Source organism: Gracilinanus agilis, chromosome 4 (assembly GCF_016433145.1).
Source record: "Gracilinanus agilis isolate LMUSP501 chromosome 4, AgileGrace, whole genome shotgun sequence".
In the NCBI taxonomy this organism is placed as follows: Eukaryota; Metazoa; Chordata; class Mammalia; order Didelphimorphia; family Didelphidae; genus Gracilinanus; species Gracilinanus agilis.
In genome coordinates, this window is record NC_058133.1 from 411,291,769 (window position 1) to 411,310,817 (window position 19,049).

At 39.5% G+C, this 19,049-nt stretch overlaps 1 protein-coding gene across 1 annotated transcript in view; it reads left to right on the forward strand.

Moving 5' to 3' along the window:
* The window catches only part of GINM1 (glycoprotein integral membrane 1), a 31,388-nt gene that overhangs the window by 10,277 nt on the left and 2,062 nt on the right, over nucleotides 1–19,049 (forward strand). The window contains exons 3-8 of the mRNA XM_044675461.1: nucleotides 4,507–4,566; nucleotides 5,471–5,567; nucleotides 13,126–13,277; nucleotides 14,062–14,218; nucleotides 15,393–15,523; nucleotides 18,339–18,502. Coding sequence (XP_044531396.1) covers nucleotides 4,507–4,566; nucleotides 5,471–5,567; nucleotides 13,126–13,277; nucleotides 14,062–14,218; nucleotides 15,393–15,523; nucleotides 18,339–18,502 — 761 coding nt within the window. The remainder of the gene's footprint in view (nucleotides 1–4,506; nucleotides 4,567–5,470; nucleotides 5,568–13,125; nucleotides 13,278–14,061; nucleotides 14,219–15,392; nucleotides 15,524–18,338; nucleotides 18,503–19,049) is intronic.

Here is a 19,049-nt window from a genome sequence, read left to right on the forward strand (position 1 = left end):
ACTCCTCCAGTTTATTATTCCTTTTAGCACAATAGTATTCCATCACCCGCATATACCACAGTTTGTTCAGCCATTCCCCAATTGAAGGACATACCCTCCTTTTCCAATTTGTTGCCACCACAAAAAGCGCAGCTATGAATATTTTCGTACAAGTCTGTTTATCTATGATCTCTTTGGGGTACAAACCCAGCAATGATATGACTGGATCAAAGGGCAGGCATTCTTTTATAGCCCTTTGAGCATGATTCCAAATTGCCAGCCAGAATGGCTGGATCAGTTCACAGCTCCACCAGCAATGCATTAATGTCCCAATTTTGCCACATCCCCTCCAACATTCATTACTCTCTCCTTTCATTTTAGCCAATCTGCTAGGTGTGAGGTGATACCTCAGAGTTGTTTTGATTTGCATTTCTCTAATTATTAGAGATTTGGAACACTTTCTCATGTGCTTATTGATACTTTTGATTTCTTTACCTGAAAATTTATTTTGTACTTTTTCCCAAAGGTGTTAGGGGTCCACCAGAGTTCACTGAGAAGAACGGCTGACATGATCAGAGATTGAAAACAAGTAAAATAATAAGAATGGCAGAGGGATCAGGCTATTAAAGGAGAGGGATGAGATCTATTGAAAGGGGGTTAGCCTTGCTAAGAAGTAAGATCACTTCATCTCGTGAGGCAGGGGTTAGAGAGGAAGGAGTGTCAGAAAGTACCTGAGCCACTGGTGCTGGGCAAGAGGGGAGAAGAGCAAGCTTCCCTCAAGTGGCCTCATTTTCTTCTGTAAAATATGAGGCAAGATTCCAAGCTGAAAAAATCTGGGGAGGGGGACCCTGGGAACCACTATAGAGAATAGAAAAGTGAGTTGATAAGGGAGGGTACCATTTATTGCCTCTTTTTGTATCTCCAGCACTTATCACAATACCTGGCCTTAACTTAGGTGCTTAACTAATGTTTATTGATTGGTTTATTGAAGTAGAATGGTATATAGTAAACAGGAAGACAGAAATTTGGGTTCTAGTCTGCTCTGCCACTAACTTGTACCACTCTAGGCCTCAGTCTCCTTATCTATAAAATCAGAGATTAGGCTAGAGCAGTGGTTCCCAAACGTTTTTGGCCTACCCTCCCCTTTCCAGAAAAAAATATTACTTAGCACCCCCTGTCACATACGGTCACTGCCCTCTTACAGAAGGAACAGTGCAGTTGGTTATATCAGAGTCATCAGTCCAGTTATAACTTGGTTAATAACAAATTTCTATTACAAAGTTCACACTTTTTATGTCTGTAATATTTGCTAAGGAAATAGAAAAGATGAAAGAAAGAAGATTCTTGATTGAGAAGTTATCAGGAATACTGGAGGACTGGTAAATCCTTCTACTACCTATCTAGATGGGAACTTTTGAAATGTCAATTGAAATGTCAAATGTAGGTTGTAAGGATAATCCAAAGCATCAGAATAGTCACTGTTTGGAGCTATGGAAGTTGCTAGATAGTCAATTTGGCAGAGACCCCACTAATTATTATTTTCATTGAAGGTTTGAGCACTTATAACCCTGTGAGTCCCTGATATGGCCATAACAAGAAAATTGCCTTTGCAACTATATCTTGTTTTATAATGGACCTTGACTTTTGCCATGAGGCCTCTGTGCAGGTATTTCAGCATCCCAGGATTGGTTAGTGCTTATGATCCCTTCACCTGGCTTTGCCACCTACCCACCTATGTGACTTTGGACACTTTGTGAACCATAAAGTGCTAGACGGGTGCCAGCTATAAATGCTCTTTATGTCTCTGAACCTCAGTTTCCTCAAGTGTAAAATGGATAACCTTAGAAGTTCCACTCCATCTCTCAGTCTATGACCCTGATTCTCTAAAAGGTCTCTTCTGGCCCTAAAATGCTAGGGTACTATAGGTGAGCTTCTCATTCCTGGCCCACTTTCCTGAACTTCCAGTAAAGCAAAGGTTCCAGAAAATAAGAAATGTTTGTTTAGTTCTTCTTCAGAATGTCAGGTCAGAGATGAGTAAGGGATGACTGAGTCTTTAGCCTGCTAGATTTTCTTAGTCATCCAGAAGAAAGTGAGTTAGATGCCGTTTCCAGGCTAAATTTTGCTTAATCCTAGGAAACTTTTTTTCATAAACACTATCCTGCTATGAGACTAAAACAGGATGGTAAATTACTACAAGTAAGATTGGAAAATCATTACATATAAAACCTGTTTTTAGCATAAACACAAAAGTTAAGAACAATGGGGAAAAAAGAGGTTCAAAGAATAGCTTGTCAAAGTTACCTATATTGTAGAAACTTATTAGTCTCCAAGGCAGAAGGGGAAGGGATGACAAAATCTCTGGGTAATACCTCGATCCATTTAACAGAAATAAGTTTGATAAATAAGATAGACACCTAGCTGCCTCCTCCCATCTCTTTTAGCACACTAATTTTGTGTCCCTGGGCAAGAGACTTAATTAACCTTTACCATCTCCAGACATCTCTTAACACTGTAAATTGCAGAAAAGGTGCTTATCTATATTACTTATTGGTAGAGGGAGGTCTTCCAAACTCCTGATACTAATAAACTCAAATGTCTTCTTGGGGAAAAAAGTTTAAGAAAAAGCAGTTAAGATTAAAAGTCTAACATGGGAATGTCAGATCTAATACCCAAGTGAATATTTGTTTCCTTCTTGCAGAGGGCATTCTGGTTCTTACGTGGGCTTTAGATTTAGACCCATGTATGTATGCTGAAAGAAGGACCATCCCAATCTAAAGAATTTTCAGGTCTATCTCAGAAATTGAATATAATCTAGGACATTGCCAAAGTTTTAGTCTAGGCCTTCCCTAAAACACAACCTAAACTTGGACTCCCTCTGGAATTGACCCAGACTCATTTCTAGAATCCCTTTCAGATCCCCTATTGAAGAAAAAACAATAGGGGAGAGCTTGGGAGAAATGCTGCTTCTGTTTTGGCAAGAGAACTAACTTTTGCCTGTATATAAATAGGTGGAGGAAAGATGCCATTTCCACGTAGTCAGTTAAACTATACACTAATCATTTAATTATTTTTTTCTTACTGTAGTGTTTTTGCTGAATAGAAAATTGAGGCCATTAAAAAAAAAAACTTAGATGACTTAGTAGGATAAATCACTTAACCCTCAATGCTGTAGAAAGCTCCCTAAAACTAAATTATAAACCTCTAGCCATGGGTCATTTTTAAATATTGAGTATAATGAATGAATATTTATTAAGTGCTTTCTAAGTGCTAGTCAGCCAGTTAGGACTAGTATACATTTATGTAGGGCCTCTCATGTGCCAAGCATGGCAAAAGGCAAATCTGAGAGACAGCATACAAATAACCGTGTACACACATAGATACAAGATAAATGGGAGATCATCAACAGGGAAGGTGCTAGCATTACAGGGGATCTCAAAAGGCTTCCAAAATTTTGGATGGTGCTTGAAGGAAGCCAGGAGACACAGATAAGGAGGGGAACCATTCCAGGCTTGGGAACAGCCCGGGAAAACGCAAAGTCAGGAGATGAGAATGGGACCAGGAAGCTAGAGCTCCTGGATTACTGAGTGCTAGGTGGAAGAAGACTGGAAAGGGAGGGGGGAGCCACCTTATGGAAAGCTTTAACTGTAGACTAGAGGATTTTCTATCTGATCCTGCCAGGGATGGGAATGGCACGCTCACTTGGGCCGCTGAGTGGAAGACACTCACTGGAGTGAGGAGGCAGGCAGACATCTGCGTCCATGTCGGGGGAAGGGGCGGTGTGGGAGAGATGAGACCAAGGGGAAGGCGGCGGGCTTTGGGCAACAGATTGGGCTGGGGGTGGGAGTGGAGGCTGATGTGGAGACATCCAGGAGGCCCCCTAGGTTTTGAGCCTGGGTGATGGAGGAGAATCCTGGAACACTGAACAGCAATGGGAAAATGAGGGGTACAGGAGGGTTTGCAGGGAAAGATGAGACGTTCCATTTGGGATGTTACATTGAATACATAGGCAGAATAGCCTGTTTAAGATATCCAATAGGAACCTGGTGAGGCAAGATTGGACCTTTGGAGAGAGATTAGAGCGGAAGAGATAGATCTGATGATCGTTTGCCATAGAAATGACTGTTGAACTCAGGAGAGCTGACGAGATCACCAAGTGAGACAGTGAAGTTTAGAGAGAGAAGAGAGAGCCCAGTCTAGGGCCTTGAACTAACAAAGGAACCTGAGAAAGAGCAGCCCCACACTGTGGAGGAGGGCCAGGAAAGAGACTTTTAGGGAGTGAGAAGAGGGGAATTGCAGGCACTCGAGTAGACAGTTTAGCTGAGAAAGAGAAGGCATGCTGGCATGGTCAGACGGGACGTAGCCGTGGTTGTAGGCAACTTTTAGATACAGTGTATAGAAGTTTCCAAATACAGATCCATAGTTTCCCATGCCATTGGAGTCACAGGTCCCAAAGGGGAGCAGGGAGGGCACACATATTTCCCAAACTCCTTCACCAACTACTAGAGTAATGTTATTGTTAACTTGCAGGACAATATCAAAATTAATGTAACTACCCTGGAAGATGATGGGGAACTCCATGAGAAACAGGTTTGTCCTCTTTTCTGTGTTCTTTTAATATAAAATGCTATTTGTCTGAATTAAATACATAGGTATCCCTTTCCACATCATAGAGGTTAGAGGCAAACCAGAAAATCTGTGTAAACATTTTTAGCCTTCCCTTCTGTACCAGAAAGGAAGTCCAAATTTTCTTCTTTTTTTCCTTTATTTGGGTATATTTGGTATGTTGTAAAATTTGGGTTAAGTTTTTGGTCATAGGCTATATGTAGGTCAATGTTAAAATATCTCTTATGTTTCTAGATGTGTCATCTGCTGGATTTCATGTTCCTTTCACAAACTTTTGCTCATTTTAACTTTAACAAAAAATTGGATTTATTTATGATATTAAAAGGAAAAAATATGTTGATATTATATAAAACTATACCTACAGTTTATGCTTTTCTGAGTTTCTAAACTTTTTCTGTGTTATCTGCTAGCCTTTGTGTGTTTGCAGTTTCCGTAAAACTCCCACAAAATTCCCATTTAATTTTTTATGCCCACTTGTGATATTTCAAAATTTCTCTGGAAAGTTGAAGTATGGAAGGGACACCTGTACTTGTTTTTCAGTTTTTTAGTTTTTTGACCCCAAATCATACTTAATTCTACTATTTTTTTAAACTCTCATCTTCTGTCTTGGAATTGCTACTAAATATCAGTTCCAAAGCAGAAGAGCAGTAAGGGTTAGGTGATTGGGGTTAAGCAACTTTCCCAGGGTCATACAACTAGGAAGTGTCTGAGGTCAGATTTGAATCGAGGACTTCCTGATTCTGGGCCTGGCTCTCTGTCCACTGAGCCACCTAGCTGCCCCTGCCCCTTCTACTATTTTTTAATATAAAAATTTTGCCATCATCAATAAACTGTCAGAATTAATGTAAACTTTGTGTTTTATTTTAAGGTTTTTCTTAATATTATTTATGAAAATGGACAGATATATGTAAATGACTTCCCCTTAAAGAGTGGTGTAACCCGAATAAGGGGTGAGGCTTTCATAGGTGAGTACCACTAGATTATTTCCACATTGGCTCTATTGTAATGATTCAAAATAAAGAACTCCTGGATTTATTTTTTCAAATGCAAGTTAATAGCATAGACTATAATAGTAATAAGTAGTATCTATAGTTGTTTATAGCTTTAGTGCTTCATCTTCAGTGCTGGCTATACCTGGCATTGTACATCATTTTTCTTTAGGTTGGACCTCATGGAACTTATTTAAGGTAGGTCAATGTCAAATTAGTGATGGTACAGTTAGTCAATGAAATAACTATGCAAACTAAGAAAAATAGTATACCTTATAAACTTCAGGTATTGACTGTGGAAGAAAGAGTACTTTTATCGAATTGGCAAACCAAAGGATGTGAATTCAAATACTGACCCTGCTACTGAACTATTTTTGTGTTTTTGTGCAAGTCACTCAACCTCCAGACCTTATTTTGACAACTATAAAATGGTTGGAATAGATGATTTTTTTATAGTCCCTCTAGCTCTAAATTTACAATATGATTCTATTGTGTATAGAGAAAATTCACACACCTTTCTTCATTTCTGAAAAGATATCCATTTGACAATAAACTATAAAACAGCAAAAAGGCGCTTTTTTTGCTGTTTTATAGTTTATTTTTGCACATAATTCTTGTGCAGTATCATGCTTCCCTTATAAGTCTGTCATTTTCTTTATGGATATTTTTTAAACTAAAAGTTTCACTCTTTCCCTCTCTGCTGACTCTCCCCTCCAGCTACAAACTTGTCCAGATTGCTTCAGTTCTTTCTTTTAAAAAAAATCTCTTTATCCCATAACCTTCCCAAACTCTCATCTTTTTCCCCGTTACCCTTCACTATCAGACTTCTGGAAAATAGTCTTTACTCATTGCTTCTTTTTTTTTAAACCCTTAATTTAACTTCTGTGTTTTGGCTCCTAGGTGGAAGAGTGGTAAGGGTGGGCAATGGGGGTCAATTGACTTGCCCAGGGTCACACAGCTGGGAAGTGGCCGAGGCCAGATTTGAACCTAGGACCTCCCGTCTCTAGGCCTGACTCTCAATCCACTGAGCTACCCAGCTGCCCCTACTCATTGCTTCTTACCATTCATTCATTCCCCTGTCACTTGTAATCGGGTTTCTTTCCAGAACTCACTCTACTGGAAAGTCATTAATGACATCCTGATCACCTGATCCAGTGACTCTTCCTCTCTGATCACTACATTCATGCTCTTGACCTCTCTCTTATTGGTATTCTTGTTCCTTCTTGGCTTCTGTGACACTGTTTTCTCCTGATGGTTCTACCTCTCTGATCACTCCTTCATTGACTTTCCTGTACCTGTACCTCTATCCTCCCCACATCTGGATATCTTCCAAGGCAATGTCATTAACCCTTCTTTTTTGTCCTCTCTGTTTTCTCCTTTGGCAATCTCATCTACTCTCACAGTTTCAATCACTGCCTCCACATATACTTGACTTCTTTCCGTGTATTCTGTGATTCAATAGCATTTTGTCCAAACCCTTGCTATTCTTTGTACATGACAAACCATCTCCTGAATCTGTGCCTTTTCACTAGCTTTTTCCCAGGCCTGCGATACCCTTCCTCCTTATCTCTGCCTCTTGGCTTCCTTTAAGACTCAGTTAAAATCCTTCTTTCTGCAAGAAAGCTTTCCTAGTGCCTTCCCTCTACCTTGTGTGTCTCTTTTATACGTATAATTATTTGCAGGTTGCCTCCCCCCATTAGAATGTAAGCTCCTTGAAGGCAGGGGCTACTTATGCCTTTCTTTGTATTCCCAGGGCTTACTTGATACAGTTTTTGAAGCATAGCAGGCATTTAATAAATGCATGTTGACAGAGTTATGCAGTCAACTCAGATCTATAGATCTGTTGTCTTCTGAGATAAAAGTGCCTGATCAGCATCTCCACTTAGAAGTTTCACACAACAACCCAAACGCAGCATATCCAAAGTTGAGCTTCTTCCAAACCCTGTTTCTCTTAATTTCCCAATTTATTTTGCTAATACCACCTCCTCCCAGTCATCATCCTTGAAACCTCTATGCAATCTTCGATGCCTCCACCCACATCCAGTCTTGTCCCTTCTACTTCTCCATAATCTCTAGGCCTCTTTCCCCTTCTGTTCTTTGTGCTATGACCTGGTTCAGGTCCTCATTTCCTCACCATTGTTTTGTTGTAATAAGTTCCTAATTGGTCCCCCTGACTCCTATCTTTCTCTACTTCCTGTCCATCTTTCACATAGCTGCCAAAGTAATTTTTCTAATATATAGGTCTGATCATATAATTTCTCTGCTAAAACCTGTGGTTACTCAATATTGCATGCAGAATAAAATACATGTTCCTTAGACTGGTATTTAAGCCAGTCTCTAATTTGGCTTCTGTTTAGCTTGCCATTCATGTTTCTTGCTGGTCACCTCCTTGTCCATTATTCCATCCAAACTGGTTTCCCCAGTCTGGTCCTGCCCTCTTACAGTTCTGTTCATACGTCCCTATACATGGAGCTTATACCCAGAACATTTCTTGGCTGTTGAAATAACAGCTTCACATCTTTCAAGACCTAACTTTGGGGCTGCCTTTTCAGTCTCCACCCTCCAAACAAAAGTAGTCCCTCTGCCTTCAAACAAAGTACTTGTGTCTCTGTTGGAGTTCTCTTAGGAACATAAATCTTATTCTAACACATTGTAGTCATTTTCATACATGCTCTTTCCATCCTAAATTATAAACTCTGTCAGGAAAAAGACCAATTCTTTTCCATCCTATATGCAAGGCACTTAATGATTGTTTATTGGATTGTGGGGTGAGGAGGAAGGAATGTTTTGGATTTCAGCCTGACATAGGTATGGTGTAAATCTCTACTTTTTTTTCCTTGAGCTGGCTTACTCATAACTAACACTCATTAACCCATACTCACACTAGCAGTTCTCAGAAAGGCACTTGCCACTTTTGCTTTTGAGTCTCCACAGGTATGCTTCCCAATTATACATAAAAACAGCCCCCAATGACACCACTAACTCTTAAACATTTATTAAAACAAGACAAAAGCAATAAAACAGTATAAAGTTATTACATAAATTACTCAGTATAGAGCAAGGGGAAAATGTCACATTTATCCAATAAACAGTAATAGAAGGCAAAAACAGGAATAATTATCTTGTGCCCTCCATTTTGAAGAAGACTGATGACATTCAAAGTTCGCTATCTTAACTTGCTGGTGAATTGAATTAAAAGGGGCAATGTTGCACAAAGTCACCAGCCTCACTCTCTCTTCCAGAGTCATCAAAGTCCAATGGCAAGACAAAAATCAGGATGGCTGGGATGACTTGGTCTAGGATGCAGTGGATGACCTTAGCATTTTCAGTATCTGACCAATCTCTAAGTGCTCCACAGTGCCTGCTTCAGGTGCTTTCCTGGCCATTGCAACAAATCATTCTCATCTCACATGCTTGAGGTGGACATCCTCCTGACTCACCCCTGGGTTGCAGACCTTTGGTTACCCTCCACCTGGTTTAGTCCACCAGCCAAGATGGTTTTTACAGCCGTGTGGCTACTGCACATGCTACAGCTTCTTGGAGCCCCAGGTGAGAGTTGGGTAAAAGGTGGATAGAATTATATTTACTCAGTAGAAGACCAGAGCAAGAAAAACTAAAACAAGCTACACGCAGACTTTGGTGACAGTCATCCCCCAATATACAGTATTCATACAGTTCTGGGAATTTATCTATGGAAACCTATACAGTAGGGAGATACATATATCAACATTGTACTTGTTTGGTAACAAGTGGTTTTCTTAAGTCAGAGGTCTGCACAGCTTCCCAGACCTTCAGATAGTAAGGGAATTTGCTTTGCTCAGTCCAAAGCCAATATCCTTCTCACAGCACAGTTCATAAGTCACATATAAAACCTATAATTTTCCTCTCTTTAAAATGAGTGTCAATAGTAGAGGACAGCAAAGGAAGGCACCACCAAGAGGTTCCTCTATAGATGGCACTGGAGAAGCGTAAAGCCTGATAGCCCTCCCCATTCCAAGAAGCCTCTAACTTAGCTGGAAGCCTCTCATATCTTCTGCCTCCAGCTACTTCTGTGTCTCTTCCCATAGCTGCTTCTTTAGCTGCCTGTCTTCTCCATGCCTCAAATCAGAGCCTTCTGGTGGGGGGTCAATGACTTGTCTTTGCTCTAAGATATATTAACCTGTCAGATATCTTCTATAATCTTCCCAGGGTCCTCAAACGGTTATTTCATTCACAGTTCTTTAGTTATAAGCTTCAAACCCTAAAAAAGTAGTCACATGCCAACGAATGCATCGTTATCTCTGTCTTGGGCTCTCTGAATAGCATTTTTACCTGAATGGTAATTCTTTATCTGTCTTCAGAACAGTGCGTATCTATAGTCAGCATTTTGTCTGACAGATGGTTTCTTCACACAAACTGGTTTGTTTGTGTTTGGTTTCTTCTGTCTGCTTTCTGACTCTTAACTAATGTCAGTCTTTCATTGACTTATGGATCTAGAACTGAGAGGACCATAGAAAATATTTCATTCAAGCCCTTTCTTTTAGAGGTCAGGAATCTCGGACCCAGAGAGGAGAATGACTCTGCCCAAGTCACACATTCTGGAACAGAGCCATGATTCTAAACCAGACTCTCGCACTCATATTCAGTGCAATTTTGTACCATATATCATACTTTTTTAAAAATTAGTCATAATAACTAGCACTTATCAAAGTGCTTCACAAATATTATTTCATGTATCCTCATGACAGCTCTGGGAAGTAGATGTTATTATTTTCCTTATATTGCAGGTGAGAAATTGAGGCAAGGCAAAATTGTGATTTGTCCAGGATCACTGAGTGAGTGAGTGAGTCTGAGATTTGAATGTAGGTCTTCCTTCCTCCTGTTAGTGCTTTCTCCTCGTACTGAACCACCTACCTTAAGAAGGTCAGCGGTCCAGGATAAATGAAAGATTCTGGGAATAAAGTGTTCACAAATCAGGACTATGCTTTCAATTGTACAGAACCAGTTTCCAGTTTTTAGCCAAGCTACACGCTGCCTTTGGCTAACAAATTAAAAATTCATTAGTGGAGCCCATAGCCATTTATGACATGTCTGCCCTGTATTAGCCAGCAGTGCTGTGAGGGATACCAAGATGAATGAAACACAGTTCATGATCTTAGAGAACTCATAGCAGAGCAGAAAAAATAAGATATGTACAAGGAACTAGAAGACCAGCTGTGATCAGTGTCCCAAGAGAGGGAGGAATGAGGATTGTGAATATCTGGAGAAGGGAGAGAACTCTCCAGGATCAGGACCAAGGATTAGAAGTGCTTCCTAGTCAGCTAGCATTGATGAAGCATCTCCTCTGTGCTAGTTCCTGTGCCAAATGCTGAGGATACAAAAAAGACCAAAAATAAAACCCCACCACAAGTTCCTGTGGTCCGAGGGGCTCACAGATGTCTGAGGCTGAGGAGACTGTGAGGACATCTGTAGGGGCCTCTACCCTCCATGATCACCCCAGGTCTTTGTGCTATCTCCAAGACGGGGAAGGACGCTCTGCCACCTCCCCATTCATGGGGCCTCCTCTGCCTGGGTCTCAGCAGGGCTTTTCCTCTCACTAAGGCCGGGCGCTGGATGGGCACTGAAAAAGGGGCCTCTGGGATCTGTATAAGGAAGTAATTGAAGATTAGGCCGGGACTGACTTGTGGATAATCTTGCACCCCGGGCTGAGGAGCCAGGGAGAGCCACTGATAACTCCTAAACAGGAGAGTGGCCTAATCAAAGAGAACTGTGCTTTAGGAAAATTGTTAAGTCATGTCTTGACTCCATGACCCCATTTGGGGTTTTCTTGGTAGAAATACTAGAGTGCTTCATCCTTTCTTTCTCCAACTCATTTCAGAGATGAGAAAACAGAAGCCAGCAGCATTAAATGACCTGCCCAAGATCACACAGCTAGTGTCTGAGGCCAGACTTGCACCCGGGAAGAGGAGTCTTCCTGACTTTGGGCCCAGCACTGTCCCCAGCACCACCTCACTGTTTTGGGAAAATTAGTCTAGAGGACTGAAGGACTTAGATGGATGAGGCAAGTGCAGAGACCACTTAAAAGGATATTGCAGTCATAACTAGGGTTGTAGCCGTAGAGTAGCACAGGGATGGGCCAGATTTATATGAAGGATGGGAGAAACCAGAGATATTCCTGGCATCTGGTCAGCGGTGGTACCATGAACAGAAACAGGAAAGTCAGGAAGAGGAACTGTTGGGGTGGGGGAGAAGAGAAGGGCTCGGTTTTATACACGTTTGTATGGATATCCAAGAGGCAGCTGCAAGTGTGTGGCAAGATGAGTTCAAGAAAGAAGTTGGGGCTGGAGATAAAGTCTTTTCCCATCTATACAGAGACATGGCTGAAGCCTTAGAGGTAGAGGAGATTTCAGTGGGGGAAACCAGTTATTCCAGTAGTGCTTCTAATAATATACATCGTGGCATTTAATGAAATCACAGGCTTAGACACAATCCTAGCTGACTAAAGAGTTGGACCAAAGGTTCTATCTCTGTTACATGAACAAATGCACATCTTTATTCCTGTGTGGCCTTAGCTGACATCGGTCACATAAAGGCAGCAGAGTATAGTGAAAAGAGTACTGGTCTCGCAGTCAAAAGACATAGGTTCAAATCCTGCCTCCAACACTTAATAGCTGTGTGATGACTCTGGGCAATTTCTTCAAGCCAGTCTCCATTTGGAAAGAAAAAAGAATAATAGTTGCACCTATATCGAAGGCTTATTTTAAGGATCAAGTTAGACGTAATGGTGCTTTGCAAACCTTAAAAGTGCTCCAGAAACGTCATCATTTTCATCACCATTCGGGGAACAGAAAATAAACAATAGGACTTCTTTTGCTGCAGACCATCTCATGTGCATGGCTTTGGAGTCTCCTGTAGGATTCTCCAGAAGTCAAAGATGTTCTGTCATTAGAGCCTTATCTGGGTGCCTTCCAAACCATTTGCTGCTGCCTTGTCTCACCTTTGCAGTTGGTGGGCATTATTGTCAGAGGAGTTTGTGACATTGCTTAACACTGCTGCTTTGGGTGATGAGCAGACTTGAGACAATTTAAAAAATAGTTCCTTTTTAGGAAAAAATTGGGGACACATAGATGCCATTACTGTGTTGGGGCTCCCTTGCATCACTGGAGTGAATTTACTTTGTTTTAAGCCAAGTAATATTCAGGGTTCTTTCTCAGGTGCTCTAAAGACATGCCTCACCGCAATTGACACTGTTTTCACCTTATGTTATGAGATAATGAGAATTGGAGGTGCTCTTAGGGTGGCATCATTTCATAGACGCTCCATGCTATCCAGCATTTTTTATTTCAAAAACATGTAAGTAGCTACAAGATCTGATAACGATTTTATCTATGCTGTTCTTATAGTTTTGCAACAGCGGTGAAGATGGGGGGATGAAAAGGGAAAGCCAGGAGAAAGGGTACAATATTGTCTGTTTTGCTCTATATAAATGCCATTAAAATAAGAGAAATTATTTTTCTGATTATTTCTGTTTAACAATCTTATTCCTTTTTGATAGTGGAGGATGAAAATTTGGAAGACCTCAAGGTTGAAGGATATTTTGGAACTGTCAGCATACGGATATTAGTTCATCAGTGGCCTGTGGCATCCAGTTCCAATGTACAAATGATTGCCATTCAAGAAGAGGTAGTAGACATTGATGGAAAAGAAGTAAGAGAGCATACTTCTGTATTTCAAATTTAGCCATTACAAAAAAAAAAGTTGTAAACAACTGTGCCATGAGTTTTCTGTATTTTGGATTGTGTTTTCTTCTATCATGTTTCTGACTTTTTTTAGAAAAAAAGTATTTAAGAGTTGATATTAGGGGCAGGTGGGTAGCTCATTGAGAGCCAGGTCTAGAGACAGGAGGTCCTGAGTTCAAATCTGGCCTCAGACACTTCCTAGCTGTGTGACCCTGGGCAAGTCACTTAACCCGTTGCCCAGCCCTTACTGCTCTTCTGCCTTGGAACCAATGTACAATATTGATTCTAAGGTGGAAGGTAAAGGTTTTTAAAAAAAAAAAAGTTGCTATTCAGTAATCATAAAGGAGCCTACTAAACTTCAAAATCCCTTAAAATATTTTGGAGTTTTCATTTTACCTTTTTAAATGTTGTCTTATTTGGCATAAAAATGATCAATTACATTCATATGTGTAGATTTATGAATACTACTAGAGGTAGGAATTGAAGCAATTAGACTTTTCATTTCTGCTACCAAGCTAGGTCTCTATAACATGAATAGAACCAAAAGTAGGACCTACAAAAGAGAGTGCAAAAGCAGACAAAAATGTGATAAGATTGGAAAATTTTCCCCAACTTGGAAAAAAGTAATTATTCTAGGTCATGCCAAAAGTTGGGAACCTACAGAAAGATTAGACAGGAAAATGGGATTTCGGTTTATGTATGAACCAGTGTCATTTAGGACAAAGAAGACTCGGTTATTTTATCTTTCACAGGCTCAACAAAAAGTTGTCATTGAAGTTGGCATTTTAGTCAAGAACCACAGAGTCCACCGACGTTCAAATTATAGTGTTCCTTTGGAGGAAAGCATACTGTATTCTATTCCCAGAGACAATGACGTTTTCTTTACATTTCCTCATCTCTCACAAAAAGGTAACTATACATACACACAAATTCAGTATAAATTAAGAAAAATACCTTTCTTAATGAATAATCATTTAACATTTGAGTATTAAAATGTTTTAGTATTTTACTTAAGTGCTTTAATGTATCAGTGATCTTATATGGTATGAATTCCCTTTCTATTAATCAGGTAATACCTTCATAGATGTTTGGATTGCAGTTCTTTCATATGGATAAGTCATTCTGATGGTGTCTACATTTTTCTACGAATCCTCTCTGAAAAACCCATTCTGTGCCTTGGAGATAATCCTCTTCTTTTTCGTTTAATGTTTATTTTTTTAATACCATAATTATCTCCCAGTAGACCCTCCCTTCCTCATAGAAACTTATCTACTTTATTATAACCAGGAAAAAAATCCTTTTTTTTTTTAACCCTTAACTTCCATCTTAGAATTAATATGATGTATTGGTTCTAAGGCAGAACAATAAGGGCTAGGCAGTGAGGATATAAGTGACTTGCCCAGGGTCACACAGCTAGGAAGCATCTGAAGTCAGGTTTGAACACAAGACTTCCTGTCTGGGCCTGGCTCCTCTATGCACCGAGCCACCCAGCTGTCCTATGGTAGATATCTTCTGCCATAATTGACTATTCTCTTAAGTAGAACATTAAGTATGTTTTGTTTTTAAAGTTCTCTTTAAAGGGGAAACTACTTTGCTTTTGAAAAGCAGAAATCTTTACTTCAGTTAAAAATTATTTTTGCTTTAGTTTCCCTATAGATTTCTTTTTTAAAAAATCCTTACCCATCTATCTTACAATTGATACTAAGTATTGGTTCCAAGGCTGTAGAGCAGTTAAGGGCTAGGCAAATGATATTAAGTGACTGGGTCACAGTGCTATGAAGTATCTGAGGTCAAATTTGAACCCAGGACCTCCCATCTCCACATCTGGCTCTGTCCATATAGTTTTCTTAAGGAATCTAAGATAATAAATCTCATTTTCTCTTCAGGGAGAAGAGAAGGTTATTTTTCTTTTAGGAATGCTCATTCTAAGAAGTGTAGGTAATTAGGCTTTTGATGTTGCTTTCTGTAGTACTGACTTTTATGACCTCAATCTTGATCTCTTTCCTGACCTTAAAGTTAGTAATAGAGAGTGTATAGTAAGGAAGCTAGAAACGTTGTTAACTTTGTTCTTCTGCTTCCGTAGACAGCCCTAGTGCATTACAGACAACTAGCCAGTACCTTGTCAGGAATGTGGAAACAACCATAAATGAAGACCCCCTGCCCGGCAAGTTACCCGAAACTCCACTTCGGGCAGAGCCTCCATCTTCATATAAGGTAACTCTCCGTATCTCCATTGTCTTTCAACCATAGACCCTTGTGAGAAAAAAGAATGAGCTTAAGGGTTGGAGCCCTGCAGGTCCCTCAATACCGAAATTTGTGTGATTTTGATGAAAGCTTGATTCTTTGCCTGGACCTGTGATATGAACACTGTAACAAGCTCCAGGGGAAGACCAGGTGGCTAGCTGGCACAGTGCAGGGCAGAATGTTAGGCCTACAGTCAGGAAGACTCCTCTTCACAAATTCAGATCTGGCCTGACACTTTTTATTTTTTTCCAGATTATACATGTTGGTACAGTTTTCAATAATTGTTTTCTGACATTTTGCGCTCCATGATTCTCTCCCTTTCACCCTTCCCTCTTCCCCGAGATGGCCAGTGACATAGGTAGGTTGTACATACGTTATCATACCATCTATATTTTCTCCTGTTGTGAAAGAAGACACCTATCGCTTACACTAGAGAAAAATTCGTGGAGGAAATAAAGTGAGAATGGCCTGCTTCAAGCTGCATTTGGACCCCGTCTGTTCCTTCTATGGCACCCAAGAGCCCTGGATCCTTATATTGGTCATAATACTGAAGTCATTCATAGTGGAGCATCGTACTTTATTGCAGTCATTGTGTACAATGTCCTCCTGGTTCTGCTCACTTCTCTTTGCATCTCTTCATAGAAATCTTTCCAGGCATTACTTTTGTGATCATCTTATTCATCATTTCTTATGGCACAATAGAGTTCCATTGTAATCAGATACCACAACTTATTCAGCCATTCCCCAACTGATTGATTCATTTTCCAGGTCTCTGCTACTACCAAAAGACCGACAATAAATATTTTTGTGTTAAGTAGGTACTTTACCCCTATCTTTGATCTTTTTGAGATATAGACCTAGTAGTGTTGTTGCCATTCAATGGTGTGCACAGTTTGATGGTCCCAAATTGCTCTCCAGAATGGCTGTATCAGTTGGCCTCAAAACATTTTAACTAGCTGTGTGACCCTATTTGCCTCAGTTTTCTCATCTGTAAAATGAGCTGGAGAAGGAAATGGCAAACCACTTCAGAATCTTTGGCAAGAAAGTCCCAAATGGAGTCACAAAACAACTGCACAATAACCTGGAGAAGAACTTCTACCAATAAAGGCAGCTAAGCGATATAGTAGGTAGTGTGCTGAATCTGAGGTCAGGAAAAACGGGGTTCAAATCCCTTCTCATTGGACATTTCACTTATGAAATGGGGATGATAACAGCACTTAGTTTCCAGGATGGTTGTGAGGATCACAGTGCCTGGCACATAACAGGCACATATTAAATAAATAGTTCCTTCCTTGGTTGGTGTAGTTATAGTAGAGACAAAGCCTGTGATTGTTACAATACCACAGCTTTTCAGCCATTCTCTAATTTGATGGGCATGCCCTTAGATAGCAGTTTTCTTTTTTGGTTTTAATTTCATTAAGATCAGGAAAATTGTTTTGCTTGTGATTGTTCCCCTTTAATATTATCCTCCTTAACCTTTCATCCTCACCTTGTTTCCTGATTGTTTGATATACTTTTATGCCGAATTTTTGTCCTTTGTCCATTTCAGAAAACTGAGGCTCCTCTAATGCCGACTTTCCCCCCTCTTCTTGTTTGTATATTCTTGCATACCCCAAATTATGAGAAATAGCAAATTCCACTCTTGCAGGCTGTGGATAATTTCTGGTTGTTTTTGAAAGCCCCTAGCCTGATCTGGCACCTTCTCCTATCACCCTCAGGATTTTGGCTATCTTTGCAGCTCTTAAATGGAAGAAGTCACTTACTGTACTTTGTCATTGGATTTCTAGATCATTATTTTACCTCCTGTAAAATTCAAGGTTTTGCTAGAGTTGGTAGTTGGGAGCTGGGTGGCTATGTTGGCAGAAAATCTAAATATGCTGAATTTGAACTTATCAAGGGTAGAAGGAAAAGGAATCAGGAAAGAAGTTATGGTCACAAAGATAGAAGCAGGAGAGTGTGATGTTATGATAGAAAAAGGGGAGGTAGGAGTGTCAAAGATGTGGTCAAAAATTCTAACTGCTGCAGAGAGAGATCAAGGAAGAGAATGACTGAAAAAAAGAGAGTATATTTGGAAATAGCCATTGAGTGGCAGTTTTAGTGATGAATGCAGTAGCCAAGTTGTAAGAGAATAAGGATTCAGTATATTTTAAGAAAGTAAAGAAATTACCTAGAAATTTTTTAAGTTTGATAGTGGAGATGGGGGTTTGAAATTTTAACTTGAAGTAGGAGTCCTATGAATTACCCAAGAAACATCAAGGGAAATATTTTTTGTTTTTAAAGAATAGAGGATAAACGAACATGTTTGTAGAGTTTGTTGGAAAGCCAAGGAAGAGAAAAAAATAGAAATGTCCTAGAAGGGTCAGAATCTAGATTACAAGTAAAAGAATCCATTTTTACAAAGAGAATCATTTCCTTCTGGGAGATGGACAAAGGTAGAAATCTTTTGAGATTATTATAGGAATGAGTTGTTAATGCAGAGCAGGTCAGAATGGTGGTCATCTGCAGAATGAACCTGGAGGAAAAGGGTAAATACTTAATAAGTTTTGGTATTAACTGTATATGAGAAATGTTTCTTTGGGTGGGGTAAGGATTTCAGAGAATTTGCCAGAGACTAGTTTCATACTGAATTTGTACTGGTTAAATCAATATGCATTTGTGACCTTTTCCTTCAATGGCCAGCTGACCAGGGAACAGAAACATAAAATGAAAAATCTGTTTTGAGTTACGTCTACCATCTTTAAAGCTTACATGTTATATATTTTAACTTGTCTTTTTTTTTTTTAAGGTTATTTGCCAATTGATGGAGGATTTCAGAAAATATATATGTAAATTCTGGATCAATATTTTCCCAGTACTTTTTATGTTTATGAATATCACAGTGCTTGGAATTATAGGAGCAGCTATAGTTATAGCCATCTTAAAGGTGCTTTTCCCTCATTATGAATCCAAGTAAGTAATAATCATTTTTAATGGAAACTACCACTCTGGCTTTTCTTTTTCTTTCTGCCACTCCACTTTGTCATTTAGGTTCAGGAATAGACTCAAATCTTTCTCCCTAATAAAGGCACCTCCCTGAAAACATAAGCCATGTTTTCCTAAGTTTCCCAGCATAACTGACCTGCTCATTTCAGCCTTCTTGCTAATAAAAATGGATCTTCATGACGATAGTCACAGTATTATTAACATAGCAATTTGGTCTTATCAGCCAATTTTGAAATATAGCTTTCTTCGTAGCTATACTAAGGCTAGATTCTAGTAGTTTGTTTTGGCCAAAGAAGGAAGTTATGATAGCCTAGAATCTTGATATACTTCATTCAATTATATACTAATATACTATTACTAGTATAATGTATGTGTATTCTAATATACTATATTAATAGGTACTTGTTATACTAGTATAATATGTACCAATTAATTGTCAATGTAGGAAAAGCTAAATTTAAGTCTCCAGATTAAACACTTTTAACTTTTGTCTTTTTTGTATAAAATTTACAAT